This window comes from Polypterus senegalus, chromosome 8, assembly GCF_016835505.1.
Source record: "Polypterus senegalus isolate Bchr_013 chromosome 8, ASM1683550v1, whole genome shotgun sequence".
NCBI lineage: Eukaryota > Metazoa > Chordata > Cladistia > Polypteriformes > Polypteridae > Polypterus > Polypterus senegalus.
In genome coordinates, this window is record NC_053161.1 from 159,336,109 (window position 1) to 159,360,241 (window position 24,133).

The following is a 24,133-nucleotide window of genomic DNA, read 5'->3' on the forward strand; positions in this document are numbered from 1 at the left end:
GCAGACACTACTCGGTGAACCAGAATCAGGTGACAAAGCTTGCCTGGAGGAGTGGAAAGTAGAAAGAGAATAAGGAGAAGACTTGTGTTGTGCTTAGGGACTGTGTTAAGCTTGTGGGAAATGGGGGAAAGCGTTTCCCACAAGAGAAAAAAATAAAAAATAAAGCATGTGTTTGACTAGTGCCTCCTGCATCTGTCTGTGTCGGGGTTGACTTTCACAATGCACAATGCAAAATATAAAACAACAGTGAATTTTCTCTTGCTTTTTGGCCGGTCCTCTGTAAAATTGTATGAATATTATTGCATTTGTTACCTAATGCATTAAAAACTGTTATGGAAAGAGCACTGCTATACTGGAACATAAGAATAGTGTTGGAAAGCAGCAATTCAAATGCTGAACAAAATGGATTCAAGTGTATTGTTGATGGAAGGCAGAAAATCTCAGAAAAAGATAAGTTTGGAGATATGCATTGTTTCTAGTAACGGAAACTGTACGTGCAAGGTACAGTACATTCTGTTTGTGCATTTGTGCCAGCTTGAAGCTTGCCTGCTCTTTATATGGCATGTAATTTGTTTCTGACAATTTTTGTAACTGCAGCAACAACACTGAGATTGATAAACTATTTGAGATCAACTGTGTCACAAATGAGACTTTCATACTTGACAAGTCTCTTAGTTGAAAACGAAAGTACCAAGAAAATAAACTTAAGAAGTCTTGTCCAAGAATTTGCCAAAATAAATACAGAAAAAAGAACTTAATCTAACATGATTGTATGATTACTTTTCTTATATGACTACCATTTATGGGAGCAATGTTTTAACTTTGATTGTGATATTCCAATATGACCATTAACATGAATATATAACCAACAAGGTTTAATTGTTTGATATTACAGTAGGATTTTATAAATTATATTTAATACCATCTGACATATAGAAAATACTAAACTGACCTGATATAATACATTTCAGAATATGTTTTCTGTCAGTAATATCACCGTAGACATTAATGAAAATAGCATCTAAAACAATAAGGCGTCCACTCCTTCTCAGTAAAAAATCCATACTCTTAACACAAACATTAAATAGTTGATGTACAGAAATTTATTAGAAACAAACTATATTCAATTAAACATACCTACATTTTGTTAAACTTTTTTTAAGCCTTTATATTTATTTTTCCTTAGTATTTTATGGGGCCTCCTGAATATTGTTTCCTACGGACTCCTACGGCACTAACTGTGACGAAATCTCTTCTTTGCATCGAACTCATTAATTCTGAGCTCCACAAAATATAACCTATATATTAAATATATTAATGGAAATATATCATTACTTAAAGTAATAATGACATTTCTGTGTTACATTAATAGTAGGGTGTTGTACCGTGTAAGCCATTATGAATGTAGAGCTTAAAGCTTGCATATTGTAATCTTTTTAGTTAGCCAATAAAAGGTGTCATTTTGCTTGACTTTTCTCTATGTTACTTTAAGGATTACATCTTCTTTCACAAATGTTCTCGATTATTTTATAATTGAGTTGGGGGTTAAGCCTTCATTTACCTCCTGCTACTACTTATTCTATAACAAGTTCAAAACATATGACAAACGAGATGGGTCCCACTTCAGACCTCCGCAGCTCCGCGATTTAGTAGCTCCGGCGGACAGCCAATTGAATTGCAGTTTTTTGTCACCTGGTTTACTCCACTTGGAGTGTAACCAGGCGTATCACTGACGTATCAAATAAGGCGACAGCCTCCTCATAGGCATTGGAGCTCTGGGTCCGCGTTGTCTATTGGACAAAATACACAGCTACTGACCTCCTACGTCAAAGCTATCTGAACTTTTCCCGATGCAAGTCATATGGCATAACCAGACAATCCGACTGGCTGTATATCAGAGATGCGGAGTGTTACTGGCAATCGAGTGACTGACTGAAAGCGTTCTGCTTGCCGGAGAAGCGATTCCCCAAAACACAAACGGTAGGTACTTGTATGCAGTAAGCAATCGAAAAGGGCAAATGTGGTGCCGGAGATCTATTTTGTAGTAATCGAATACCAGTTTAACGAGCTCATAATCTCTGTTGTGTGCTTCAGTCTCTGCACAGGATGGCATGGAGTAGGAGCCCATCCGTAGTCCGAGGGTGCAGAAGAGCGAGACCACCGAGGCGTGTGCTGTTTTTAACTAGTCTGTCTTTTTAATGAGTCTGAAGTTCCACATGAAATGTTGCCGTATTTTGCGTATGCAATCCGTAGATGGCGTTACTCACCTATTGTTTAAATTTTTATTTGAATGCTGGAAATCGACACATCCTCCTCAATCCAAATGGTTTTTGAGTTTTACACCATTTTTGACAATAAAACACACGTGTCATAGTATATATTTACTGAACTAGAAGAAATGCTGCCGCCGACTTTAACCGTGGTTTTTTGAGAAGACTATAGGGTGGCAGACTGAGCAGAATGTGACATGGATTTACTTTTTCTGTTTTACACTGTCTTAACAATTAGGACACTTAGATATGAAAATACGTGTGTTTTAATGGATATATTCTAAGTCAGAAGTCATTTTACTATGGAATTTTAATTGTGGCACTAACAACACAGCATGTGTGAATCGATTGTCAACCGAAAGCAGATAATTATGACATGTCCTCATGATGTTGGAGTGTATCATGGTGGAGTGGTACTCTCCGCTACAAAGTTTCTGGGTGCATATATTCACAGCTAGGAAACCTACTAGAAACATTGAAACTCTTGGAAAAGGGGAGCAGGTGCTGAAGGACCCCACATATCTGGCTGGCACAATTTTCAGCACCCAGAAGTTGATTCCTCCGAGCCCTGTAACCTTATTCATGCAGTGTTTTCCCAGCCCTCTCCTCACTTGATCAGCAAAGCCAGACAATTCAGGAAGTGGAAGTGGGCTGGAGACCACAAGTGTGATGTCATTGTAGGGGAAGGTCGTGCAGGGTACAGATGGCAGTTGACATTCCGGAACCTCCTGAGCTTCCTCTCAGTGGCTAGCAGTTTTGGGGGAGGGTTGGATTGACAAGGCTGAGTCAAACCTGTTGAAGAATTGGTTCACTTCATTGGTTCTGTTCCTGTTCCTCTTTTCTTCATGTTTTTAGGCCTGCAGGTAGCCAGTTGTAGTCCTCATCCTGTTCCACACTTCTTTCACGTTGTTCTCCTGTAACTTGAGTTCAAGTTTGTCTCCGTAGTAGGCGTTTCTCTCACAGAGCTGCTTCCTCACATCTGATTGCACTCATTTGATATTCCTTATTATCTCCAGACCTGAAGGCCTTATTGTTCTTATTCAGGAGAGCTTTCAAGTCTTTTATGATCCCTGGTTTGTTGTTGGGGAAAACAGCACACAATATCATTGTGGGAACTATGTTACCCATACAAACCTTGATGTAGTCTTTGAAAACAGAGGCTAAATTCCATAATGTCCCTTCGTGTCTTCACTGGGTGACTCACAAATCACTTTCTTGTCAATGAGAATGGGAGTATTAATTTTAGAAATAAAGTAATAGTTTATGGATATTTTATGTCTGTCAAATGTAAATACATTTCAAGTCAGACATTTACATTAAATTGTTTAAAACTCGCTTTCTAACCCCTCCAGAGATTTTATACTATCCATCCATCCATTATCCAACCCGCTATATCCTAACTACAGGGTCACGGGGGTCTGCTGGAGCCAATCCCAGCCAACACAAGGCGCAAGGCAGAAAACAAACCCCGGGCAGGGCGCCAGCCCACCGCAGGATTTTATACTAACAAACTATAAATGTAGCGTATTGTTTTTGACCTCTACTTTTGTGAAGGGCAAAAGTAATTTTTTCAAAAAATGTTCACAAACCTCAGAATATTTCACTTTTTATTGACCGTATCACAGGTCCAGTTGGTCACAAGTTTACTTACACCTTGTTGATATTTGGTAGTAGTGCTGGGTGGTATACCGGTTCATACTGAAAACCGTTTTTTATTTTTGTTATGATATGGACTTTTCTTATACCGCAACACCGGTTTAAATTGCCTAAACAACGTTCGGAATGTGGCGCAGCGGGAAACTGTTTAAGGGGGACCTTTTTCACTGCTACACCACTAAACACATGCAATGGAGTACATGCGTTAGTAGAGGTATTGCACAGTAAAAATGGACAGAGAACATTCCGAAACTGAAGCTGTAGCAGACGATAAAGTTCAACATGATGGCACAGAAGAACTTTTGCTGGAAAAAGGAGTCACGTCTGTTGTCTAGAGATACTTTGGATTTAAAAGGTCGGATGTGGACCATTATGTTCAAATGTGCGAATACTGTTTCTATACTACTGGATAATATTGCAAGCCAAGTTGTATTTTTTTCTGTACTGTGTAATGTAACCGGGTACTGTGTAATAGTGTGACGACATGTTGACTTTATTCTCAACATTTCCACTTTAATCTCGACGCTTATGACAAGAATAAAGTCGACATTTCTACTTTATTCTAGCCGTTTGTCGAGGTTAAAGTCGACATGTTGACTTTATTCTTGTAATTTGTTATTAAAGTAGAACATTGTAAACTACATCTTAAAATGAATATTTAATTTACTAGATTTTCTCAAACCCCGTCATAAGTTATGTAGCACATTAAATGCTTTGTATTGTGTTCCCGGAGCCATGTTAAATGGGTACATGCTTCTTAAACTGACTTCCTCTTGTACTGAGGAGGCACCAGAAGCGATCACCACACAGAATACATTCATTTCATGATATTCCTGCTCCCTTAACATTTAGAATGCTAAGATAAATACTTGATATAATTTTCATGATGAAATGCATTAAAGCAGGTATTAATCATGTGGGGCACATTGGCGTGGAGGTTGCACTGCTGCCTCGCAGCAATGGGGTCCTGGGTGTTCCTTACTTTGAATTTGCATGTTTTTCTGGTGGTTTTACTCGGCATGCTTCAGTTTCCTTTCAAAGTCATGTAGCATGTACGGTTTTGTGATACTAAATTGACCCTGCTAGTGTATGTATGGCTCATATTCACCCTGCAATGTGCTGGCGCCACGTTCTGGATTTCCTCCTGTCTTGCACACAATGCTTGCTGGGATGGGCGCAACCCTGAATGGATGGCATAATTAAACATGTATAACGAAGGTATTTTTAAAGTTCTGAACACTCCGTGGGCTAGGTTTATAACTAGTTTTAATTTCAAGACGTTTATCGTGTGGTGATTGGTTATGTGGAGAAAGAAAAAGGAAGGATAGGAGCTGAGGGTTTGGTACGTCAGACAGACAGCACGCATGCAATTAAGAAAGGCCGCTCAGAAGAAAATCCATTGAATGCTGTGTTCGTGTCTCCGACCACCAGATCACAAGCCCAACATTTACACAATATTTAAGTTAAACCTGTGCGATACCCATTCATACATCCAGTTTTTTGGAGCCTCGTCACACCTGCCATAAAGTTCTCTACACTGAATGTACACCTGGGGACCCCTTACTCTGAGAGAGCAGCACTACCGCCTCACTACCATGCATGTTTAATACCTGTTTTAATGCATTTCATAATGAAAAATGATCTTAGCATTCTACATTTTCAGAGAGCAGGAATATCATGAAGTGAATGTATTTTGTGTGGCGATCACTGCCTCTTAGTGCAAGAGGAAGTCAGTTTAAGAAGAGCGTAGTGATTAACAACTGGGTCAGGGAACACTTAACACAAAGCATTTAATGTGCTACATAACTTATGACGGGGTTTGAGAAATTCTAGCGAATTAAACATTGATTTTAGGATGAAGTTTAGTTTACGTCATTCTGCTTTAATGACATAATAAACTACGAGAATAAAGTGGAAATGTCGACTTCAATCTCGACATCTAGTTTTTTTTTCTTCACCGTGGCCCTAATACGATTCCGTAGGGCTATACCACAAATAGCATTATAAATGCAAGTTGCAGTTTTATTATTGATGTATATAGCTTAGCCTGAAGCAAGGTCCATATTAATGCAGTTTGCCTTAATGATGGTTCAGTTGGTAAAGATGTCATCACCAAGTTGCACTTGTTTTGTTTTATTTTATTTTTATTTTGTGAATACTGTGTAGTGCACCTGGGATTGAAGTCTTAGAAGTAATAGTATTATTACTGGAAGTTGCACTATTATTTATTTTATTGTTATTATTTATTAGTTTAAATATTATGCAGTTTAATGATGGTAAAGTTGTTTAAAAAATCACTTTAACATGTCAGTGGACAGAGATCAATAACATTAACAAAGTGTAGTTGGTTTACAAAAAATATTTACTATTTATTCCTTTTGTTCAGTGCAATACAACTTTTGACATGATTGAAAATATGTTGTCAAAATTTTAGTTTAAGTTGTTTGCAAACATTGTTCAATAAAAAGGTTCTATAGTTTGACTGCATCTGTCATGCAATGTGATTCCTTCTCTTCATTAGTGCCACCCCCTTGAAAACTGTCACGTTATGAGGCCATGCAAACCTGTATTAATACTTTTGTGCACATTAAAATGATTTTTTGTACCATGTACAATTCTCATGACAGTGGAAAATGTTATTCTTAGCCAGTAATTGCAGTGGAAAATGAGGTTAACATCCACTCATGTATGGGGAAAAATAATACCGTCCAATACCGTGAAAACCGGGATAATTTTGAAAAATACCGTGATATAGAATTTTGGTCATACTGCCCAGCACTATTTGGTAGCATTGCGTTTAAATTGTCTAACTTGAGCCAAACGCTTTGGGCCATATTCCGGAAGCTTCTTACGATAAGTTGTTGAAATTTTAGCTCATTCCTCCGGACAGAGCTGGTGTAACTAGAGCAGGTTCATAGACATAGACTTTCTTACACACGCTTTTTCAGTTCTGCCCACAAATTTTCAATCGGATTGAGGTCAGAGTTTTGTGATGGCCAATCCAGTACCTTGACCTTGTTGACCTTAAGCAATTTTGCCATAGCTTTGAATGTCTACTTGGGGTCATAGCCCATTTTGAAGGCCCATTTGTGACTAAGCTTCAGCTTCCTCGCTGAGCTCTTTGAGATGTTGCTACAGTACATCTCCATCGTTTTTCCTTCCTCATGCTGTCACCTCTTTTGTGAAGTGCATCATTCCCTCCCTGCAGTAAAGCACCCCTACAGCATGATGCTCCTATCCCCATGCTTGACAGTTGGGATGGTGTTCTTTGGCTTGCAAGCCTCACCCATTTTCTTCCTGGAAACATAACAATGGTAATTTATGGCCAAACAGTACAATCTTAGATTCATCAGAGCAGAGAACATTTCTCCAGAAAGCAAGATATTTGTCCCTATGTGCTATTACAAACTGCAGTTTGTCTTTTATGGCGGCTTTGGTGTAGTGACGTCTGCCTTGCTGAGCAGCCTTTCAGGTTATGTCGGGATAGGATTGGTTTTACTGTGGATAGAGATACTTGTCTACCGGTTTCCTCCAGCATCTCTACAAGATCCTTTGCTCTTGTTATGGGATTGATTTGCACTTTTCATGCCAAAGTTTGTTTTTCTCTAGGAGACAGAATGTATCTCTTTCCTGACTGGTATGATGGCTGTGTGGTCCCATGGTGTTTATATTTGCGTATTACTGTTTATACAGATGAATAAAGAACCTTCAGGCATTTGGAGATTGAACCAGATTTGTGGAGGTCCACAATTTTTTTTTTTTTAATTTTTTTTTTCCTCTGTGGTCTTGACTAATTTCTGTTGATTTTCCCATTATGTCACACAGAGAGGCAGTGAGTTCGATGGTAGGCCTTAACATACATCCACACATTAACTAATTAGGCTAATTTGCTATCAGAAGCTAATAGTCATTCATTCATGACACAATTTTCTGTAATTTTTCCAAGCAGTTTAAAGGCACAGTTTATAAAGTCTATGTAAAATTGTGACGCATTGGAATTATGATATAGTCAAAAAAAGTAAAACACTCGGAAGGTCTGTGAACCTTGTGGGGAAAAAATTACTTTTACCCTGCGCAAAGTAAACCTCTTAAACATTATGCCAAATTTATAGTTTGCTAGTATAAAATCTGTGGAGGGGTTATAAAGTAAGTGTTAAAGAATTCACCCTAAGTGTATATGAACTTCTGATTTCAACTGTAACTCGGTTTTCTTCTCTGGAAAATCCCTACCTTTATCAATGTATTGTGCTCCACCATTCTGAAGTATCATGAGTCTGTGAGTTAGAACTCCATTCCAGATGTGCCTGGACAGCTTCATTGTTCTCCTAGTACTGGTCTCACCTCTGATCCTTTATGATTTTCAGAAACTTGCTTCTCTGGCTAACCTGTGTTGAGTATGTTTCCTGCTGAAACCTGTGGGGTTAACAAAAGATGAACCTTATGGTATAATGAACATTTCAAAGTAAAAACCTGCACTATAAAAGAAGAACACTGTCTGGTTTTGCTCAGCTGAAAGTCTTAATCCTACAGCCATAGCACAATGGCATAACAATGTCTACTTTTCACAAAATTAGGGAAAACTAGATATGCCATATAAAGAAAGGTTACTCTGTTTTTTCTTCTTCTTCAGTATCTCATGAGATAAAAAAAAAAGATATACAGTAGTAGTATTTGTAAGGGTAATGGTGCAAACCACAGTAATGTCCTGTCATTTTTAAACTCCATGCTTGTAAACAATAGTTCTACAGAGTTGACATGCAACTTGGGCTTTGTGTGGTTTGAAATACACACTGCAATACAATACAAAAACTAATATAAAATCAAGACAATTTCCAAATATGAAGGATACTGAGAAATAAAGTTATTATTTATTGAACTTGACTCCCAGCTTTCTGAGATATGGGCGTGAGTAGTGAGGTGGCTCCTTTTTATAGAGCACCCAGAAGTGCCCCAGGTGTCCGGTGATCTCCTAACGGGCATACTTTCGGATGTGGCAGCAGTCTTGCAGTGGAGGGCTCAGCCATTCCCCATGCACCTGTAGACCCCAGCAGGATTATACTTCCATGCTTCAAACCCGTGGCACCATAACAAGCCAGGGAGACTGTTCTCTGTTGTCCCAGGAGAGATACTGTCCCATGCGAGCTCTCTCTCTCAATCCTTCAGTCACATACAGTAGGTGTTCTGGCTAGGTAAGAGCCCAACCAAGATGAGCTCTGGTGTTCCACGAAAGAGGCTGCCAACAAAGGTTCCGAGGGACGTAGCGTGGCTCCCATGGCTGCTCCTCCGGATCTAGTGACAAAGTGGCATACCGGCCGGGCTTGGGTCCCAGACGTTCGCCATAATATAAACTGGAGTACACCTTACAATGTCAAGATCTCAGACCTTTAAGGATTCTAAGCATTAATAAAAGAACAGTGGGAGGCTGCACTCTGAATGACCTGCCACCTTTTATTGAAGACTCCCATTCAGCTTGGCCTGAAACCTACTACTTCGGCAGACTCTTATAATAATATCTGGCCAGACCTTATTAATAATATCTGTTTTAATAATAAGTTCTGACTAGATATTATTATATCTGTTCTTATAGCACTCCTTTTTGTATAGAAATACAAAATTGTCAATTATGAACTGTTAATAACTCTTTTCAATTACTTTTCCCTTCTCTGTATCATGATATAGTCCTTAGCGCCATTGCTATACTGTCAAGCTATTTTCTTGCCCATGGGAAAGACCCAAAACATACTTAGTAGCCTTGGAATACAAGAATGAAAGGAATCAATCTCTTTGACTTCCTACTAGCGTAGAATGCCCTTGGATTAGTTGGCTGAAGTCTCCCGGGCTGTGACTGGGTTGGACATTGTTTATAAGTCTACATTATAACTGACTAGACCTCCACATGTTTACTTTCAGTAGGCATTCAGCTGACTGGAATTGTTGGTTTCCTCTCATCAGTCAATGTCACATTTCAATACTAATGTCAATGAATATGTTGTTAAGATCAGTATGTCAAACATCATGAAATGTCTTTGTTTTACTATGTGTTTAATCCAGTCTTTATTTTTTTTTAATCCATCCTGTAAACTGTGAAATCTGCACTTTACCAGTAAATTCTTTACATTGCTCTGAACCTATAAATAAGTTGAGTCAAAGAGCAATCGGGAACATTTATCAGTGAATGATAGAGTGCAGGACTGGTTGATAACACAAGGTAAAAGCAATGTGCATTCTGAGAGATCTCCGTAGTTAGATCAGTAAAAACATAAGAAAAGGCTTTACAGCGGCACGGTGGTGCAGTGGTAGCAGTTAGGAGATCTGGGTTCGCTTCCCGGATCCTCCCTGCATGGAGTTTGCATGCTCTCCCCGTGTTTGCGTGGGTTTCCTCTGGGTGTTCGGTTTCCTCCCACCATCCAAAGACATGCAGGTCAGGTACATTGGCGATCCTAAATTGTCCCTAGCGTGTGCTTGGTGTGTGGGGTGGGCTGGCACCCTGCCTGGGGTTTGTTTCCTGCCTTGCGGCCTGGATGAATGGCTTTACAACCTCTCTGAGAGGATTTTTTTTTCTTTTTCACAAGAATGCCTCATATTGTTATTCATTTAAAAGTCATCCCTCTAAGACTAAATGTAAACTAATGTGTGCAGTCTGGGAACTATGAGGAACATTTAAAGAAGGTGATTAAATGTGTTTAGTGCTTTGTGGTCCAGTCTTGAATTCATGTTACTCTCTTCTGTCAACAGAGAAAAAGAGAAGCTGCCATTTCCAGTAACATCTATAAAATGAAAGCAAGTGTCCATCTATCTAGGAGCTTCTAGAGGTGGAATATAAATGGGAATAAACTGACTCAGAGGAGACAAGTAATGTGTGATGTGCAATGCAGATCAGTGTTCTCAGTGTTGTCACTTCAAAGTGGATCCTTCCAGAGTCATCGTGTCCAAGTGAAAACTGAACCATTGGATTCTGACATAAGAGACTGAAATGCGTTATCTTCATTACATTCTGGAGAAAGTAATATATGAAAATAATTGTACAAAAATCAACGTAACTTCAGACTTCACAGTATGCTGTGCTGTGTTTCTTCATAGTTGCTTTTTTGTTTGGGGGTGCTTTGTCCACTTTTTAAGTTTAACTTTAGTGGCGTGCAGAAAGAACCAGAAAACAACAGCAGTTGATCTCAAAAACTGTTACAATAAGCAGCTCAACAGAAGGCTAGTAACGAACTGCATTAGCCAATTGGAGTGAAGGACATGGCTTATATATCAGTGTGATTGGGTGTAATTTATATAAGGTAGACTGACGGAGACCTTTCAGCCTGAAGTTCACCCAGCCAGACAATCATACTGCCACATGTCAAACTGGAAGTGTTGGCTATTCTAAGTAAAGACTTGCTTACTTAATATACTTAAAGCTATTTTCTTTCTTAGCAGTAGAGTTGGAGTGGGATGCTGAGGGAAGGTTGCCTATAAAGAAAACTGCAACATTTGGGTGCAAGCACCCCTTGTACAATACAAAAAAAAAGGGAAAGTCTCTGACTGCACAGGAGTCTCCTTTCTTTGTATGACATGGAGAACAATAAGAATGTGCACATTAAGGAAGAAGACTGTGAATGGAAATGCATGCAGCATCAGATGAATATTTATAGCATTGAGGAAGAGGATGATTATAAATTGGGACTAATAAACATTAAAAGAGAATCTGAGCCAACATCAGATACAAGAGACTTGCAGCTAAATAAAATTGTAATCCATGTCAAGGCAGAAGACTTCAAATCAGAGGCTGTCTCTCAACTTGTGTGTCCAGAAGAAGAGCAAACTGGAACAGACTTCATGAAAAGTAGATCTCTCTCCTTCCAGAATGATTATGTCCAAGTGAAAACTGAACCTTTAGATTTTGACATAAAGGAGGCTGAGGATGCATCATGTTCAGCACATTCTGGAGAAGGTAAGAGATAAAAATAATTGTAACGGCCCGGCCGGCAGCTACACCTCCAAGACCTGTGGCCTGGATTAATTACTGAGGTTGAATGTAATCAAGCCGTACCTTTAACAAATTAACCTTTTCCCCACAATCAATGGCGTAAATAAGCACAAAAGAAAAGCAGATATGTAAACTTAAACTGATAAATTGTATTAAATGAAACAGAATAGCTAAACAAATTGTAAATATCCCTCCACCAAAGCAACACCGTGACAAACACCTATATGAATATAACAAACCCTCCCTTGCCCTTGTAACATATAACAGACAACACAAATACCAAAAAAATGAATGAGACACGGAAATGAACGGTCGTGAACTTGAGTCCGAGTAACAAATGTCCTGAATGCAGATGACTGGTTAACCGATATTTGGAGTGTTTGTATTTCCTGGAACAAAATGGAACAGCCTCACCGTGTATCCTCAGCGCGTGGTGGATGATGATCCAACCCCGGGGTCTCTCGTGATGAGGGTATTGGAGTAAGTTGTATAAGAGGTTGGACACTAAAGAGGGAGAAAAAGACCTGTACTGATCGGATAGGCAGTGGGACCAAGCTGGGAAAGATGTGCAGCAGGTTAGGGTGATAAAGGATAAAGATGGAAACATAATCACAAGCAAGGAGAGTTTGTTGAGCAGATGGAAAGAGTACTTTGAGAGGCTGATGAATGAAGAGAACGAGAGATTAAGAGAAGGTTGGATGATGTGGAGATAGTGAATCAGGAAGTGCAACGGTTTAGCAAGGAGGAAGTAAGGATGGCTATGAAGAGGATGAAAAATGGAAAGGCTATTGGTCCAGATGACATACCTGTGGAAGCATGGAGGTGTTTGGGAGAGACAGCAGTGGAGATTTTAACCAGATTGTTTAATGGAATCTTGGAAGTGAGACGATGCCTGAGGAGTGGAGAAGTTTACTGGTGCTGATATATAAACATAAGGAGGATGTGCAGGATTCTAGTAACTGTAGGGGGATAAAAGATGAGCCACAGCATAAAGTTATGGGAAAGTAGTGGAAGCTTGGTTAAGAGGTGAGGTGATGATTAGTGAGCAGCAGTATGGTTTCATGCCAAGAAAGAGCACCACAGATGCTATGTTTGCTCTGAGGATGTTGATGTAGAAGTATAGAGAAGGCTAGAAGCAGTTGTATTGCGTCTTTGTGGACTTGAAGAAAGCATATGAAAGGGTGCCTCGAGAGGAGCTGTGGTATTGTATGAGGAAGTTGGGAGTGGCAAAGAAGTATGTAAGAGTTATACAGGATATGTACGAGGGAAGTGTGACAGTGGTGAGGTCTGTGGTAGGAGTGACAGATGCATATAAGGTGGAGGTGGGATTACATTGGGGATTGGCTCTGAGCCCTTTCTTATTTGCAATGGCGATGGACAGGTTGACAGACAAGATTAGACAGGAGTCCCTGTGGACTGTGATGTTTGCTGATGACATTGTGATCTGTGGAAATAGTAGGGATCAGGTTGAGGAGACCCTGGAGATGAGGAGATATGCTCTGGAGAGGAATACAGGTCAGTAAGGACAAGACAGAATACATGTGTAAATGAGAGGGAGGTCAGTGGAATGGTGAGGATGCAAGGAGTAGATTTGGCGAAGGTGGACGAGTTTACATTTTTGGGATCAACAGTACAGAGTAATAGGGATTGTGGAAGAGAGGTGAAAAAGAGAGTACAGACAGGGTGGAATAGGTGGAGAAGAGTGTCACAAGTCATTTGTGACGGACAGGTATCAGCAAGACTGAATGGGAAGGTCTACAGGATGGTAGTGAGACCAGCTATATTGTATGGGTTGGAGACGGTGGCACTAACCAGAAAACAGAAGACGAAGCTGGAGGTGACAGAGTTAAAGATGATAAGATTTGTGCTGGGTGTGACAAAGATGGATAGGATTAGAAATGAGTACATTAGAGTGTCAGCTCAAATTGGACGGTTGGGAGACAAAGTCAGAGAGACGAGATTGCGTTGGTTTGGACATGTGCAGAGGAGAGATGCTGGTTATATTCAAAGGAGGATGCTAAGGATAGAGCTGCCAGGCAAGAGGAAAAGAGGAACGCTTAAGAGGACGTTTATGGATGTAGTGAGAGAGGACATGCAGGCGATGGGTGTAACAGAACAAGATGCAGAGGACAGAAAGATATGGAAGAAGATGATCTGCTGTGGCAACTCCTAACCAGAACAGCTGAAAGAAGAAGAATGTAAATGATCTCTGAAACTACCAATGGATGTATTAAGTAATGGGAGATCAATATCAGGAGTAAAGACTATTTTCTCCACATAAATGCACAATAGCACAATTAGCAAACTGAGCTGGGGATTTTCGGTAACATTTCAAAAAAGGTACTTTAACCTCTGGGGTTCTTCTTGTATTGGTGGATAAGTCAGTGCTGGAAATGTTGTCGTTTATTAGACTTGATTTATATGGGCAGTGCTCACGTCTCAGACATGACTCTGGTAAGAGCCTATTTCTGCCCCTGCCTTGTTACAGATTAAATACAGGGCAATAATAACACCTCAACAGAGGCCATTTGCCACTGCCTATGGGAACTTCCCCTGAAAAGTCTACACTTTAGACTGCCTTAACTGCTTTCCTTCTGGGGCTTACCAGATAAACTTCCTTTGAAAAGGACACACACATCTAAAACATTATCGGTATGGCCTAGGCTTGTTGCCTCAGCTTCAATACTTTTCATTGTTACCCTTGAAAGGAATCCTCAGTGCTAACAGAAGAAGCACCTGAATGAATATTCAAATCGTACTCCAACAAACAGGAGGTTCTCCTTTGTGTTTTCATTTTACGTTTAAAAGAGCTTAACAAATAATCACTCACACATATGGGGGCAGATGATCTCAATAAACAAGGCAAGTTTCAGTGAGGAAATATTTCACTTTAATCATTCATTATGTTTATTTGCAGAGAAACCAGGCAGTAAATAGTAGACGTCAAAATGAGGAGAAAAAATACAACCTGAAAAATTCAAACCAAGAAGCTTCTCTTAAATGTAACTGAGAGAGTCGGAGAGATGTCTGTGTAATTTAAAGAGTTCATTCTACTTAATACACCTGATGTGTTCTTGAAAAGTATGTGCTGGCATGGCGTAGCCTTCCTCTACGTAAAGGTGTTTGTTTCTCAAACCACATATGCCGTTTAAAACTGACTAATTAAGAAAACGTTAAGGGCGCTGACCCATTAGGACACTGAAAGAATAGCTGCAGAAAATGGATACTGGCTTACTTGCAGAGTTTTCATATATTGCAGACTGACAATGAATGCAAATGCAACAATTTTTTATTTTTTTTATTTTATTATACTTTATTAATCCCGAAGGAAATGACTTGGTTTTTCACATGCCCCTTGGGGTCAGAGCGCAGGGTCAGCCATTGTACAGTGCCACTAGAGCAATTGAAGGTTAAGGGCCTTGTTCAAGGGCCCAGCAGAGTAGGATCTCTTTGACAGTGACAGGGATTCGAACTGGCAACCTTCAGGATACCAGTGCAGATCCTTAGCCTCAGAGCCATTTCTGAAAATGGAAAGACTGATGCAATATGTTATTTGGATGTAAATGCACATTTTAGGATGATTTGAGTACCACAACCATATGTTTGGAATCACACACACACACACACACACAAACAATCACACATATTATATCGCATACATTTTGTTTAATGGCAGATGCGTACACATGCAAAGACAACTGCCCGTTTTTGTCTGTATTTGCATACTCGTACATTGTCAGGTCTGCCATTTCTGTGAAAACATTGCACATGAGCTGCATTCACTTGTAGATCACTCCATCCACAATGTGCCATTTTGCATGTTCTCCTTTCCCTACGTAAAACTGATAGCTTTGCTAGTATATTTTGACACTTGGCACATGTTGTGCCAAACTGCATCATGTGTTATAAGTAAGAACAGACATACTCTTGGATGAGCAGTTATTGATATATTGATGCCCTTCCACATAGTGAAGGTCAAACAGACCCAAAAAGTCTGGAATCAATTTTATTTTTTTTTTTTGTAGATGTAAATAATAAATATGCTGTATATGCTAGATACCTATGCCTATTTGGAGAAAGATTACACTCAATCGACAGGGAAACACAGTGTGACTGCTGATGTGATCTGTTAACTTTTCAAAAGCAATGTTAGAAAAGTCAGTGCTGACAAATCTATTTACATTACCATTGACAGTGATGGAAGTGGGCATTTCCAACAGTAAATAATAATATCTGAATCAAGACCCCTTGTGAAAACACTCTACAGAGAAGTACTTAGTGACGAGAAACAAGGAGATTTTTCTTTGCTTAAATTGTGCATTATCTGTAGTGCCCCCGCTGTTGAAAAATGTCTCCCAGCCATGTTGTCTTAGAAATTGCAAGATTGTAGGATGGCCACTACTGATTATGTTGTCAACAATTAATCTGATCAAGTTTTTTATTGACTAATCTGACAAAATGTTGTTACCCATTTTATTTATTTATTTTTGGTTATGAGAGGGGGGAGTTGTATGTGAAAGGTATATTTAGAACTTTAAAAACTTGAACTTTAAAAAAATAATCATGCATTTATTAAAAAATAATATTCTTGATACCACATGTGGATTTTTTTTTTAAGAAGATATAAATACAGTTGTAAGGTTATTTTGTCTAACTCCAAGAAGTTTGCCTCAGCCATGTATATTTGACATAATGTTGCTTAATAATTTTGCAAAGTATAAATGATACCACCTGAAAGCTTGTTTCAGAGGATGGCAGTTCATATCTCTTAAAGAGTGGACGAAAGCAAAGCTGATGTACTATACATTTGAAGCTGTGGTGTATTTAACACCTGGATGCGGAAAATAGATGGTCATTTCCAAAGGGTGGGACTGGACCATGTGTTTGTATGGGGGGTTTCCAACCAGGATCCCAAGCTGTTTCATTGTGTAATGGGTGCAGCAAAATGCTGTACTAGTGCATGCTCTCCGATCTGACCTGATATATTTTAGCGCAACTTCTATATATCGTTTCTTTGCAGACCTGTTTCTCAAGATTTGATGTCTTACTGTATGACAATTTCTTTCCAAACTGTGACAAGGAGGGATCACGAATTGTGTGTAAATCAGTTAATTCATCTTTACATTTTTAATGCTCTTCGGTGGTGTTTCTATTTTGGGAAAAAAAAAGCCCAATAGATGACATACTTAATAACATAAGTAATTCTCTTTTAGATCTACAAGATGACAACTAAAGAGTCGGAATTTGCTGTCCCTAGCTAAAAATATCGAGTCGCATCCATTTGCAGAGCCACAGCACCACACGTCGCCACAGGGCTAGACCCGCAGTTTCTGGACAGAAGTGACATCACCATTGCTAGGCCTCCATTTCTCAAACACAACAAGTCTCCGTTTCTAGCCATGAGCACTAACTTCATTCTCAAGCACAAATCAAAGATGGCAGAATTACTATTGTTTAATTATAAAAACTGTACATTATGGAAAATGTTTTTCAAAACAGGTTTAAAATTAAATGTAACATTACATGTATGTGTTCTTTGGCTGATGAGCTAATTGTTAATGACTACATCACTGGTTATGGTGCTGTTCAGTTTGCCTCGTAAAAACTGGGGGGCATCAACACTTAATGTTTTATTGTCATCAAGTTATGATTAAAAGAATTTTTGCTCAAAGTTTATCTATCTGGCGTATTTTTCGGATGAATGGAAAATTCCAGGTACATTAAGACAATATTTTAACATAAATTAAGATCTTTTAAGTTCTGTTTTATTGTTTGTTGTATATTTTATAAATTGGATTCATCCATCCATCCATTCACTGGGGGGGTGATTTTTCATGTAACAATCAATACACATATTCCTGTTCTGTTAACAAGTGAAGGTTAAGTTCTTTAATTAGAAGGTAATCTAGGGATAAGGTTGAAATTTCTATGCCACTTTATAATAAATTATGTCTTCCTTTTTTTTTAAGTCAGTGAAGTGCTGTCAAATGATGTTGCCATTAAGAAAACTGAGCAATTCAAAAACTGAATATTCAGAATGTGGTGCATTAGTTAACAAGTCTAAATCCTCCTGCATTTTCTTCAGAGGTGCAGTGTTTCAGCCATATTTTCTGGAGATGGAAGAGGACAAAAGCCGAGCTCCCCAGGACATCATCGATGCAATCGATACAGAAGATGTAGTTTTGGCAAAAGAACCCTTTTTTATTTATTTTTCAGTTTAAGGATGATGTGGAACTTTTCACTCGGGAATTTCGGGATAAAATGAATCTTAAAGTAAACTGCATATTTAATGAATCAGTATCATTTTTGTTGTCTGCTACTACATTAATTATGTTAGTTTATCGCTTAATTGCTGAACGGGTTCCAAAAGTCACCATCTGAACCTCCTTCCTGAAACAGCGGTGACATCAGAACCAACGACTTACTTGCGGAGATCGGCCAAAACCTTCCAAAAGTAATTTTCCAAAGTCCGTCCTGAAACTTCAGTGATTTCACGACTGTCCTGCACCTGCAGTCCTAGATCTGCGGTGACGTATGGTGCTGTGGCTGTGCAAGTGGATATTGTTGTAAATATCTGTCAAATGGAGAATATGATACTCCACTCAAAATAAAGTTAACACGTGCATTTAACAAACTACTTAATTGTATTTAGCTAGCTACTGTATTTATCTGTGCTACCCAAAGAAATACCATGGCTCAAACTTTCATCTTAACCCTTATCATTTACATGAGTTTCTGAAGTCAATCAGTTTCACATCAGTAAAAGAGCAATTGTCTGATGACTAATAAGTGAGTAAATTACTTATGGTACTCTCTTGACCTGATTATACTTTTTGTTTTTATACCATTTTTCCCTTTAGCTTTCCATGCATAGAATTGGTTCTGCTGTAATACCATCTGTTTTTTAAATAATAAATAAACAACGTTCTTGTTAATTTTTTCTAGTGAAAAATAACTTGCACAGGAGAGACTTTTGGGTGATATCTATAGGGGCTGTCTTTTGTTGGGGCTTGCTTAGTCGATTTAAGAAAATATGATTACATTAATCTTTTGGCCGATAAGTCAATTATACTCAAATAATCCCAACACTACTCCAAGACTGAAAGAAGTTGGTAGGTATTGTGCTGTAGTAGTTAAGACTTTGGACTTCGAACCCTGAGGTTGTGGCTTCAAAACCTGCTACTGATACTGTGCGACCATGAGCAAGTCACCTGACCAGCCTGTACTCTAATTGGAAAACCAAAAAAAATGTAACCAATTTTATCATAAATGTTGTAAGTTGCCTTGGTAAAAGGTGTCAGCCAAATAAGTAAATGTAAATGTGGCACACAGATTCTACATTCCTCCAACAAGAACTTGCACTTTGGAAACAATAACACCATTGAGCATTTGTACAGTTTGGAACTGCCAAAGATTAATGCCCAAATGCTCAGATTGGCTTTAATAGATTACAAACAGTTTAGGGGGGATGTGGTGTGTTGGTAAACTAGCCTGTGATTGGCTGGGATATACATCCTCCGATTAGCAAATATGGACCGTTATATTAAACAGATTTTATGATATAACTTGTCTTTTTTGCCTTTTTTTAATTGCATCTACACATTGCTTAGCCATTGAAAATATTGTGTCAACCAAAATCTCCTAAATTCTCTTCTGAGGTTGCTTCCTGTATTACAGTGTCTCCCATTTTTTATTTATAATTGATGTTTCTGTTGCCAACATGTAGCAGTGTGAACTTTAATACAGTAAACTGAATTTTCTCTTTGTCTCCGGTTGGTTAACCAAGTTGAGATCCTATGATCCCTACAGCATCTAGTTTTAGAATTAGTCTTGGGTGTGTGGGACTTTATCAAAGGATTTTTGAAAATGTAAGTAAAAGTTGTCATATGTTTTGTTTTTGTAAACCATTCCAGTTCCAGTTTGGCTGGATCTCCCTCTTATAAACCCATGCTGGCAGTTATATAATATATTATTTTATTAATCCTTATTTTTGCATATTGCAGAAGTAAGACTTTATGGTCTGTAATTATATGGACCAATTTTGTTTTCCTTTTTAAAGACTGAAGTCTCATTTGCACCTTTCCAGTCCTCTGGTAATTCTCTTTTCCTAAGTAACTGTTCAGATATTCTTAAGTGTTCATAAATTTCAATTGCTACTACTCTGGGAAATACAATTAAATGTTTGCTCTGTTAGTACACACAGGTTACACACAAGTTCAAAGTAACATCACCTTTAAGACACAAATACATTATTTTTTTTTTCCTTCTCAATGCACATTTTGTGATAACATGTCGATGCACGTTTTTTTTGGCACATGGGTAAACCAGTTTTTATGCAATCTATAGTGGGAAAAGAATTACATCTGGAACTGGATTAATTGGTCTCCCACTCTTAATTTAATGTTTCTTTGAAACTGTACATTTTTTGTTTTTGCAGATTTACAAGAAAGACGGACCGTCTCTCAGCCTTCATTTTTTGAGGCCTCACTTCACTGTAGACCACAGCAAAATGAAAATGAGAAAAAACTGACATCGGAATCAGAGACTTTGACACCAGCCTCCATGAAATCTAGTTCTCTACGTGTTGTTAAATTAACAAGGGTAAGAATAATCCACACTAAACAGCAGGTGCACAATTCAAATTCATCAGCTCTGTACTTTTGCCACAAGCAGACAAGAACATTTAAAGAAAAATCGAGATCGAAACTTCACAAGGGTCACACACAACAGAAACCATACTGTTCTGAATGTGGAAAACAATTCTTTAGCAAAAGCAGCCTTGAAAGACACAAACGAATACACACTGGAGAGAAGCCATATTGCTGTTATGAATGTGGGAAAAAATTTAACACCAGTACTCATCTTCAGACCCACACAAGAATTCACACAGGAGAGAAACCATATTGCTGTTCTGACTGTGGCAAACAATTCTCAAGGAGTAGTTCTCTTCAGGTTCATTCAAGAATGCACACTGGAGAGAAGCCATATTGCTGTTCTGAGTGTGGTAAGCGATTCTCTACTAATAGCAGTTTTCAGAGACATAAAAGAATTCATAATGGGGAGAGACCTTATCATTGTTTGGAATGTGGCAAAGAATTTTCTGATATAAGCAATCTTAAGAGTCATGCAAGAATTCACACCGGAGAGAAGCTATTTCACACTTCTGAATGCGGAAAACAAGTTTCTGATGAAAGCAATTTTTATACTAATACAAGAACTCACAAAGGAGAAATGCCATATAGCTGTTCAGAATGTGGTAAAGGATTTAGCACAAATGGCAAGCTTCAGATCCATTTAAAAATACACATTGGAAAGAGGCCATATTGCTGTTCTGACTGTGGAAAACGATTCTCTAGGAGTAGCAGATTTCAAAAACATAAAAGATTACATATTGGAGAAAGGTCATATCGGTGTTCAGATAGTGGCAAACAGTTCTTTAAAACAAGCGATCTTCAGATTCATACAATAATTCACAAAAGAGAAATGCCATACTGCTGTTTTAAATGTGGCAAAGGATTTAGCACAAATGGCAAGCTTCAAGTCCACTTAAGAATACACAATGGAGAGAAGCTTTATTGCTGTTCTGACTGTGGCAAAATATTCTCAAGGAGTAGTACTCTTCAGGTCCATTCAAGAGTACACACTGGAGAGAAGCCATATTGCTGTTCTGCGTGTGGTAAACGATTCTCAACGAGTAGCAGCTTACAGAGACATAAGAGAATTCACAGTGGAGAGAAGCCATATTGCTGTTCTGACTGCGGCAAAAAATTCACTGATAAAAGTAATCTTCAGAATCACACAAGAATTCACAAGGAAAAATCCAAAGTAAATGGAATATGATATACAGTGGTAAATATGACTGAAGAGTGAGGCTCAATCCTTTCTTGATAGCAAGCATGAAAAGCAGGGCAAGAATTCCACTGAATGTTCTGTTTACCAGCCCCTGACACTGATGAACACATTCAGTATGTGACGTTAATGGGAAAAGTGTTGGCTTGTTATTTGCAAACTGGTACATACAAATCCAACCAGTTTTATTACAATTCACCACTCTTCTGACAATGTGCTCCATCTCTTGTGTATTATCAACAGTGACCATTTGAAAGCCCTACCTCCCTTCTGCACTTTTTTATTAGATACAGAGGCTTTTGACTGGCTCTGATAGTACTATCCAGGGAGAGTCTTGGAAACACAATATTGATTCCTTTTCCTTTGTTTTATTTATTCAAAATGTTCATTCTTTTTAAAAGCATTGCTTCTTCTAATTTTGGCAAGGATTTTAAGCATTCTATCAGCAAATGAATCAACATGTCATTATCCCAGCTTTAATTAGATATCATACAGATAATCACCCTTCCTTCTTTAAAGTTTCTGAGTCCAATGGTCCCACTCCCAATTTCTCCTAAGCATTATAAAAACATCAGGGGCCTCATGTATAATGCCGTGCATAGAATTCACACTAAAACATGACATATGGACGAAACTGGAGATGTGTGTACACAGAAACAAATCCAGATGTGTTAAACTGTACGTACACCAAGTTCTACACAATTCCCCTACTGTCTGAGTGTCATATGGAAGCGTATTAGTGTACAGAGAAAAGAAAACAAAATAGGACACAGTGAAGAAAACAAAAATTGAAATGTAGACTTTTTTATTTTGTCATCGAAGTAGAATGTCGTAAGCTTCATCTTAAAATCGATGTTTAATTTACTAGTTTCTCAAATCCCACTATAACTAAAGTAGCATGTTAAATTCTTTGTTTTTTATGTGTTCTATGTGTGTGAATCACTGCGTGATTTTTAAATGGTTTTTCTCTTAAGCTGGCAGGAGTGTGCAGGCACTGATTGCCACACAGAATATTTTACATTCATGATATTACAGCTCCCTGAGAATATTTTAGAATACTAAGATGTATTCTTGATATAACTTTTTATGATGAAATGCATTAAAGCATATATTAAATATGTGGGGCACAGTGGCGCAGCAGTAGCAATTAGCTGGCACCCTGTCCTATTCCTGCCTTTCACAAGATGAGTTTTGGGACATGTCTTTGTTAAACCCCCCAATTCTTGTCCTTCTGTTTTCTTTCTCCGTGTAACCAATCACCACACAATTAACACTGTAATAAAAGTAAAATCAGTTATATATGTTTTATGGAACATTGAATAATCTTCATTATACATAATAATAATGTTACATTTATTGAACGCCTTTCACAAACACAAGGTCGCTTTAGAAACAGAGTTAAAAAGAATTTACACAGATGACAAAAGTTTGTAGAAGAGGAAAGTTTTCAGTTGAGATTTAAAAGTGCAACAAGAGGAGCAATCTCGGAGAGACTGAGGAAGAGAGTTCCAGAGTTGAGGGGCTATAGCACTGAAGGACCTGCCTCCCAGGGTGGAGAGTCTGGTGCGTGGGGCAGTAAGGAGGTTACTGCTTGAGGACCTGAGAGACCGACAGGGAGTGTAAGGAGCTAGTAGCTGAGTGAGGTAGAGGGGGGCAAGGTTATGCAGGGCTTTAAAGGTGAGAAGCAGAATCTTGAATTTAAATTTGTTGGAACGGGCAACTAGTGAAGTTGGGAGAGAGCAGGGGAGATGTGAGCAAACCGCTCTTTGTGGGTGAGGACTTTCTAAATATACTGTAGCTTCTGTATAGATTTTGCAGGGAGGCCAATGAGGAGGGAATTACAGTAATCAATACAAGACATTATGAAACAATGAACCAGAGTTTGAGCTTCATTAAATGACAGAAATGGACAGAGGTGGGAAATGTTACGGAGATGATACGATGAAATTTTGGACAGAGACCAAGTGTGTAGCTCAAAGTCAAGTGATGAATCAAATGAAATACCAAATTTTCTGACAACAGGAAAATGTTTGACAAGTGTACCATGAACAGAAACAGAGAAATTGGTTTCCTTAGAAAGTTGGGATTTTGGATCTACGAGAACACTTCAGTTTTATTGTCATTAAGTTTCAGAAAGTTATTTTTCATCCATAGCTTAAGATCAGTGATGCAGTCTTTGAGTGCGCTGGGAGGTGAACCTGTAATGGAGTCTGTACTAAGATATAACTGTATATTGTCTGCATAACAGTTGAAATTAAAGCCATGTCTGTGAAAAATCTGACCCAAAGGAAGGATATAGAGTAGATAAAGTAATGGGCTAAGGACTGAGGGACACCACGCGACACAGGTAAGGTGGATGATTTATATCGCCAAATGTGACAAACTG

The 24,133-nt window shown here is 38.5% G+C and overlaps 1 protein-coding gene across 1 annotated transcript; it reads left to right on the top strand.

Moving 5' to 3' along the window:
* Window positions 1–1,762: 1,762 nt before the first annotated feature.
* Window positions 1,763–22,163, top strand: LOC120534426 (gastrula zinc finger protein XlCGF57.1-like). Its single transcript, XM_039761998.1, has 3 exons — window positions 1,763–1,980; window positions 10,662–11,862; window positions 20,336–22,163. Exons 2-3 carry the CDS (start codon window positions 11,484–11,486, stop codon window positions 21,736–21,738), a joined length of 1,782 nt encoding a protein of 593 aa, XP_039617932.1. The 5' UTR covers window positions 1,763–1,980; window positions 10,662–11,483; the 3' UTR covers window positions 21,739–22,163.
* The last annotated feature ends 1,970 nt before the right edge of the window (window positions 22,164–24,133 follow it).

What these genes read in the sequence shown, in the direction of transcription:
- LOC120534426 (XM_039761998.1), top strand. Translation starts at nt 11,484, where the DNA reads ATGGAGAACAATAAGAATGTGCACATTAAGGAAGAAGACTGTGAATGG. An exon ending in TTCAGCACATTCTGGAGAAG is followed by an intron (nt 11,863 to 20,335) that starts GTAAGAGATAAA and finishes TTGTTTTTGCAG; the next exon opens with ATTTACAAGAAAGACGGACC.